Source organism: Coptis chinensis, chromosome 2, assembly GCF_015680905.1.
Source record: "Coptis chinensis isolate HL-2020 chromosome 2, ASM1568090v1, whole genome shotgun sequence".
In the NCBI taxonomy this organism is placed as follows: domain Eukaryota; kingdom Viridiplantae; phylum Streptophyta; class Magnoliopsida; order Ranunculales; family Ranunculaceae; genus Coptis; species Coptis chinensis.
Window position 1 is genome coordinate 69,969,387 of NC_141457.1, and position 8,144 is coordinate 69,977,530.

At 36.4% G+C, this 8,144-nt stretch overlaps 1 protein-coding gene across 2 annotated transcripts; it reads left to right on the forward strand.

Moving 5' to 3' along the window:
• The first annotated feature begins 1,572 nt into the window (after window positions 1–1,572).
• LOC147517475 (protein root UVB sensitive 6-like) lies at window positions 1,573–4,823 on the forward strand. Of its 2 annotated transcripts, XM_086589640.1 has the most exons (9): window positions 1,591–1,759; window positions 1,865–1,984; window positions 2,588–2,689; window positions 2,786–2,858; window positions 2,948–3,029; window positions 3,116–3,182; window positions 3,538–3,639; window positions 3,715–3,924; window positions 4,516–4,823. In XM_086589640.1, exons 3-9 carry the CDS (start codon window positions 2,609–2,611, stop codon window positions 4,567–4,569), a joined length of 669 nt encoding a protein of 222 aa, XP_086445766.1. In that variant the 5' UTR covers window positions 1,591–1,759; window positions 1,865–1,984; window positions 2,588–2,608; the 3' UTR covers window positions 4,570–4,823. The 2 variants fall into 2 exon arrangements, with proteins under 2 accessions (XP_086445767.1, XP_086445766.1); XM_086589641.1 differs by lacking the exons at window positions 2,588–2,689; window positions 2,786–2,858; window positions 2,948–3,029 and having other exon boundaries at window positions 1,573–1,759; window positions 3,118–3,182.
• Window positions 4,824–8,144: the final 3,321 nt, after the last annotated feature.

The following is an 8,144-nucleotide window of genomic DNA, read 5'->3' on the forward strand; positions in this document are numbered from 1 at the left end:
ACCCATGTATACAAAAAAACAGATCATTTGGCCGTCTCCAAAAGCCTGAACCGGCTCATAAACATTATACCGGTTCATCTAAGATATACTGTCACAGCAACTTATACCTGGAATTTCGATCAACCGATGATTTCAACAGATTCAGAAGGGTCAAAAACCCTTGGGTACAAAATTTCAGGTTAATTAGTTTTCAATAAAGGCCTGAACTAGACCAAAAACTATAACCGGTTCACACTTAACCGGATAGAACCGGGTTCAGTAATCGGGTTGGTTCAGGTGCAGAAAACAAGTAAAAAAAACAGAGAATTGAGTCAACTCAACCTATTACACTGATTTGAAAAAACTCTGACCAAGTCAACTCATGAGCTAACTCGGTCATCTTCTTCAGTAAACTCGCAGAAATATATGGCAAGGTAAGCATGTTTAGAGACGTGTATCTATCACATTATAGATCCAAAAGAAACATACTTTATACTGTTACAAAGATCTCACAACATAGATTACTAACATGCAAATATTAAGCATTAATAAGATCTATAATTCGATCAAAAAATAGTTCAAAGTTCTGAAAAAACCACAAAAAACAGTTTTTATCAAAAACTTTGATTTGAGTTTTCTTTCATTCTACTCAACGGTTTTCCATGAAATTTTGGAAAAACGTTCCTCTTACTAAGAGCAACAAACCCTACTAATAAGTTTTTAAAAACTCATGACATGTAGAGATCGAAAATCAACAGATTGTTTATTAATGGTTTTTGAGAAAAACTGATAAAACTTGATTTTTATCAATGCATGTTACAATGGCGAATCAACAAACATAAATGGCTCTGATACCAATGTAAGTAATACATTAACATGTTATTCGAGTTATAGAATATACCTCTTGTCCAGCGGAAGAAACCCGAAGTCAAAGAATAATAACCTTGTGAGTTGTTACTAGCCTTGTCTCTTGAGAAGAATTGTTACTAGAATCAATCCCCTTTGTATCCACACCTTAAGCCCACTCCTTTGGTGAATGGAGAAAGAAGAGAGTCGAGAATTGTTTTCTTTTTCCTTCAGCTTGTTTTTTTTTCTAATACCTTCGTAAGGTATATAAAACCAACCAAGCATATAGCTAACTCCCACGACTCTTGCGCAACAAGAGATTCATAATAGATTATATTCTATCCAGTAGGACTACAATCCTACGATCCAGGGAGTAGCTTAAATAGGGGATGGATCCTTGATCCATGTGGGCGGACCTAAGTGGTCGAACCCACTTACATTAAGCTTGTGCGAAATGTTTTACTCAATTCTAGGATGAGGCAGGTCGTATCGGGAAAGGCAAGAAAAAAAATTTGACTATGATTTAAAACAGGGGACTCGAGATCTCTACAACCGGGTACAGAGATCATCTCTGTAACTGTGTTATCTCGCCGTTGATCCGAGTCCGAGATATGTGTGTGTGCCTCGATACCTGTGTGTGTACTCCAAGATGTGTGTGTGTGCGCCGAGATACAATATGTGTGTGTGGTACAGAGATCAATGTCTGTACCCGGTTATAGAGGAACCGGTCTCTAAAACAGGTAAAGTTGTCCTCTTTAGCATTATCAATAAAAAAAAATTCTCTTCTTTTGAACTTCTTTCCTACTTATGACTTTTTCCGACTACTGAAACGTGTTGCAGCTTCGATTTTCAGGTGATCTCTTGATGGAGTTAGGTGCTGGGTAGAGCTGGCAACTGCCCTCGTGCCACACCTTTTCCTGCCAATGTGGCAAAGGTTGGAGTCGTTTGTTTTTTACTTTTCTGTTTTAAATCCTTCAAACCTTCATATATCTTTGGTTGAAGAAAACGTAACCTTGTTCGTTTCACTTCTTTCATTTAGAATGTTGCTGCTGTAACATCTACATCAACTCGAACTCCAATATATAAAGCCTTTGCGAAAGGAGAGAACATTGGGGATGTCACTGCAAAAGGAGAATGTGTTGGCAATATTGCAGATCTGGTATGTTATCTTTGCTGTTTATTTCTTGCAACCTAACCATAGTCACAAAATGAGGTTCTTCTCTATAGAAAACGTGAAAAGCCGGTGTTTTGTGCTCTTCAACTCTAAAAGACAAATACATGATGAAAAATGGGAAAGGTGATAAGAATCCAAGCCGTTATATAGAAAAATGTTGTGCAAATTGTTTATTGGTCTCTTATTCCAACCCAGACATTGTCAGTAACTCTAAATCTACACTTTGCATAACTAGCTTTTTTCTAAAGTTTTAAAACAGAATTGAGTTAAGCATTTGTAGCTGCCCACATATTACTTCACTTACCCTCCTGACACACGGGAATTTAATAGTTTATACGTTATATATATTACTACCCGCCCTACTTCTCATTATATCTTTGCGTCTGCAACAAGGTTATTCCGTTTTTAATTTGTCTTGTACCTCAGACGTTAGACACTTGCAGTCAGTGTATTTCACATTATTTGAGATTCTGGTCCATGTACAAATGGAAACTCATGTCTTTGATAGATATATCTACACAGGATATATATGTTTATACTAATGTGAATATATTATTGATAGTTGCATTTGAACTTCCTATTTTGAAGCTGGGGACAGGGTTGAGTATCATGATATCCAAAAAGAATCCATCCTTGGTTTCCACCTTTACACTTCTCTCATGCGGATATATTCTCAGCTCATACAATGAGGTGTGCTCTACATGCTAATAAATGTTTTGTGCCCTACAAAGTACAAGTTCTTTTCCCTGAAGTTGCAACTTGTTATATGGCTTTGCTTTTCATCAGGTCAAGTCTGTAGTATTGCGGACTTTGAATCGCGCAAGATTCACTTTGGTAGTTGAATCTTTCCTTGAGACTGGTTAGTGAGCCTATAAAATTTAAACAGAGCAATGATAAAAGAGTGCTTCTCCATCTGATCAATTCTTAAAACTTGTTCTTATTCTATAGGTGATGTACCCTCATTGCAGGTGGGAAATATGAGGGAAAGCGTCTTCACTTTCCCATGGTCAAAGAATAGGCCCATTGTGCTAGTTAATCTTTATGTGATAATTGGTTTCGATTGTTTCGATGTTTTACATGATCTTCTAAGTTCAAATCCACTCTAATTCTTTTACCAGGGTCGAGGTTTAAAGACGCATTCCAGGAGCCTGATTCATACCTCACTATCGAGCCCCTGTTTAATGTATGTCTTGTAAATAGTAATCCAGTACTTGATTAAAGGAGAGATCTGTTAAGCAGAGTGTGCCTTTACTTATATGCATCAAGGGTTCCGTTTATTTTATTTTTATAAGGGTTAACTATTATTGCACCCCCACCAAAAGTAGATGAGCCAATTAGGATTTCCCTCCCACTAGATGGAAAATTAGGGTCTCCCCTCAAAATACACAAAAAAAAAAGTCAACTTGGGCTGACCATGTGTTTTTTTCAGTGTATTTTGGGGTGGGGGGGTTAGTTAACCCTTTTTATAATTTTCTTCTTTTTTCTGGTAACTGTAACGGTTTATTTATTTGCTTACTTATTCATGCTTTTTCTGACAGAACGAAAGATATATTGTCACTTATAATCCCTTGAAGGGTAATATTTACGCTTTACTCAAAGATAAGGCTAAGTCTGATGACATTCTAAAAGCTGCTTACCATGTGAGTATTGAAAGTGAGACCCATTGACCAGAAAAATGCTTCAGTATACTAAAAGCTAAAATTCTGGTGTTACAGGCACATGTGCTTTTGCATTTCATCCGTTCTTCAGATAAACGTGACTCTTCAGTGTCCAAGCACAACAGAAATGGCCTTTTGGATTTCATTGAATCCTTATCAACTCATCATTCCTTGCCAACAACGATTGATATCGAGGCGCATATTGCCGAGTCCTGTAAGATTGTCTCAAGCTCATATGGAGTGTTTAAAAAGAAAGCGTCTGAACAGGTACTTATAAAGGAAGTACTATCTTTATATGCTTCATTAGATGCAATGCATCTTTTAGTTGCATTCTAGTGATTCTACCATTACAGGAGCATGATGGTTTTCTCAGTAGACAGTGTTATCTGTTCTGTTAGTTTCCTATATTGAAAACGTAGTTTTTTGGGTTTCAATTTTCATCATTTTTTCAAATGTAGGTTATTTGTCTTCAACTCTTTATTCATGGACAACTTGGTTAAATATGCATATGCATGCATAATTTGATGACTTTCTTTGGTAAATTGCCTTAGTAGGCTGCATCTGCAATGGCAGACAAGCACCAACTATAATATGAGCCAAATTAAATTATGAAAGCATCAAAATATATGTGGTGGGTGAGGTGTTTGAAATGAAATTGACATTAAAAGTAGTCTTATTAGATTTTGCCTCTGATGGTTCCCGCCCACTAAGAGATCTACATCCTAAAACTCATCTGGATCACAATTTTTAAACAAAGTAGTCTTCTCTGCAACAGTTTTGTATTGCTCCGTTTGGGTTTTGGAATAATGTGTTTCGCTCTTCTGAAACTTGTGAAAACTTTTGATCTTCTCGCTGCAGGGATGGATGATGTCAGATTCATTGCTCAACTCTGGGCGAGCTCAACTTTATTAACTACTGCAGTACAGAATATACCTCAGGTTTTTGAAAGTTAAGTATGGTTGGTCTGGACTGCTTACATGTACAGGGTTGCAACTGAAATAGGGGATGGAGCTTCTCAGGTAAATCGAAGTGCCCACCAGTTTTCTGTTTTGTTGCTGTATTCACGTTCATGGTATCCCGAGCGTCATTATATTGCTTGAATGTGTAATAATATGATTTTAAGGGTTTTATGAAGGAAGATGTTACAAGGGTGGATTCCTTGTAAAGCTGTCTTTTTAATTCAATCCAGGATACTGCTGGTTGAAGTCTTCAATCCAGCCACATTAGAATTTAGAACAGTGTCAAGTGAACTATTAACTTCAATCTCTTATCTCGTGAGAGCCATTAGAAATGTGTGATTGCGGCATGACTGCATGAGTGTACCCTTGAACTTCTGCTCCAAGAAAATGCTGTCGCTCTTACAATCTTGCTAGTTTCCGAAATTACTCTCCTGCTTTGCTAAAAATTCCCTGCAGTCAGAGTAACTATGCCAATGCACAAGTGAAATGAAGTATGAAATTAGGGTTATTTAGGTTTTGGTCTTCCTAAATAATAGGTATTTGGGGTTTGGTCCGCACTAATCGGTTTATTAGCTTTTGGTCCTCTTAAATCGTCTTGAATAATAGTCAACCAAGTTGACTGTTACATGCCCTTAGTCAAAATAATTTAGGAGGACCAAAGCCTAATAAATTGATTAGTGCGGACCAAACTTCAAATACCAATTATTTAGGAGGACCAAAACCTAAAAAATGATGAATTATACTTGAAAGTTTTTTCTTTCTTCACTTATTTTTTGATAAATTACAAGAGAAGGGGGTGCCCCTTAGAGCATCTCCAATGGGGGGTGTAAACCGTATAGAGTGGAAAGTTTACACTCCAAGTGTCAGAAAACTCTATCTAATGGTAATGCTAAACCGTAGGAGACTATTAGTTGATAGAGGGGGTGGGGAATTTCACATCTCACTATCAGTTGATAAATAGCCCGGGCAACACTTGAAGACATGTCTGAACAAAATAAATGAAGTGATGTCCCTATCTATTTCTAAAGTCACAATTTGAAAATTTTAAACTCGGATGACACTTGAAATGACGTCCCTCTTCAAGTGTCATTTCAAGTGTCGTCCAAGTTTAAAATCAATTTTTTTTACACTTCTTCGTTGCTGGGCAGTTAAATCGCTACTTTCGCCGCTACTACTTCGGAGGAGGTGCGAGTAGAAGTAGGTCTACTCGGGGGGATTAATCGGGATTACTCGGGCGATTTTTTAAACCGCTACGGTCGGTGGAGGGAAGTAGCGAAGTAGGTCTACTCGGTCGAGGGGATTAATCGGGATTACTCGAGATGTCTTAATTTTTATGTTTATATGTAGCATGTACATTGATTTGGGCAATGTAGCATACAACATGGTACAAAATTTTGCTATCAATATGCTATATAAATGTTGACATTGTCCATAGTTATTTGACCACTAAAGTTTCAATCAATATCATTGTTTTTTTCAATCTTTTTCTTTTTAACTTGTCATAGTTACAAATGCAAAACATGGGTCTCACATTTATTTTTTTTTTTTTATATTAAGTTGTCATTAAGTATTCAAGTGGGTTCTCAAAAATTATAATACACCACATAGTGTTGGTCAAAATACACCACATAGTGTTCATCAACATATTTTGTGAAGATTATCTGGGAAAAAAAAATCGACGTTTTGCATTTGTAAAGAGAGTGGAGAGGAGAAGAGAGTGGAGAGGGGGAAAGGGCGACCGGAGAGGAGAAGAGAAGAGAAAAAAAAACGTAGAGAAGAAGAGACTGGAGAGAGTGAGAGACAGAGAGAAAAAGAAAAAAAGAAAGTGGAGAAAAAGAAAAAAAACATACCTAGAATTGGAGCTTGTTTTCACGGCTGCAATTGGAGAGAAGCTGGAATTGGAGCTTGTTTTCGCGGTTGGAGAAAATCCCTAACTTGATTTCGCGGTTAGAAAAAAGAAAAATCTCGGTTTTCTTTTATATACCGATTTATGGTGAGTAACTCGCCCGATTCCGATTCGTCATAAATTGGCAACTTGGCCGATTACTCGGTGATTTTTGGATCCCGATCACTTATGGGGAGTAATTGGTTGGTCGGGTCGGCTAGGTACCGAGTAGCGATTCCTCACCGAGTACTCACTGAGTACTCGCCGATTTAATAGCACAGCTTCGTTGGGAACAATAGAGAGTGGATATTTATGGGCTATACAATAATTTGCAATTAGAGTTGTAAAATCCTAATGGCACCTAGGTGGAGGTGTAATTTTACACTTCTCCATTGGAGATGCCCTTACTCAGTGCAGCAGTAAGTTCTTATATTGCTTACCTTAGTGATCATAGTTAATGCTGAACACCTATTATTTTTAAGAGGGCATCTAACTGAAAACCCTGTCCTAATTCCACATTGTGACTAACTTCATATCTATTCCATAACTTATATGTCATATTTATGTCCCTCAATTGATCTCTTCAATTGTAGTAGTTATATATGTCTAAAGTTGTATTAGGGAGAGTTCATTGATTGGCTAGTCTACCTACTTAAATATTTATCAAAGACATTACATGTCTACTTGCATTGGTTGTTTGGAGTTAATGATTCAAACTAAAAAGATTAATGATAAAAGGATTTTTCCATAATTGAAACAATTTTACTAATAAGATCAGAGTTTGTACTAGGTAGAAAAGATAGCACACGTTTAGTTCTTATAAATGATTAGCAACTTCACCGTGAATCATGGTTATTAATTTATTTATGGTACCAACTATCAAAACATGTCTTGTCTACTGCATGATACACTTTTAGTTGAACGACATAAATATAACAGATAAATTATGAAACAAATATGAAGTTACTCACAAAATAGAATCGGGACAAGGCTTTCAGTTGCATGCCCTCTTAAAAGTAATAGGTGTTCCGCATTAACCTTGCTCACTAAGGTAAGCAATGTAAGAATTCACTATTGCACTGAGTAAGGGACGCTTTCTTATATGCACCCCTCATCTTGTAATCTAGCTAAAAATAAGTGAATAAAGAAACAACTTTCAAGTATAATTCATCATTATTTAGGTTTTGGTTCTCCTAAATAATTAGTGTTTGGGATTTGGTCCTCACTAGTCGATTTATTAGGCTTTGGTCTTCCTAAATTATTTTGACTAATAGCTTGTGACAGTCAAGACAATTTAGGAGGACCAAAAGCTAATAAACCGATTGGTGTGGACCAAATCCCAAATATCTATTATTTAGGGAGACCAAAACCTAAATAACCCATGAAATTACGAAAGGCTGATCAAATATTTGATTAAATATGGAAAATGAGATTTCAATCAAAAGAAAATATTTCAAATGTAACTTTTACAAAGAATTGTGAAATACTTATAGTTAATTAGATAAGCCCTATATGATAACATTTGTTTCTGGTGCAACAGCTATAATATATGGCTGAATTTAATGAAGACGATCTTCCCACCAGGAAGATCCCTAGAAAAAACCAATACATCTGAAGAAATCACAATTTACACTTTTTTATCG

Bases quoted from the DNA above. Each gene is read 5' to 3' on its own strand.
- LOC147517475 (XM_086589640.1), top strand. From the start codon at position 2,609: ATGATATCCAAAAAGAATCCATCCTTGGTTTCCACCTTTACACTTCTC. The intron at 2,690-2,785 runs GTGTGCTCTACA...GCTTTTCATCAG, and splicing joins TTCTCAGCTCATACAATGAG to GTCAAGTCTGTAGTATTGCG. The intron at 3,925-4,515 runs GTACTTATAAAG...TTCTCGCTGCAG, and splicing joins AAAAGAAAGCGTCTGAACAG to GGATGGATGATGTCAGATTC.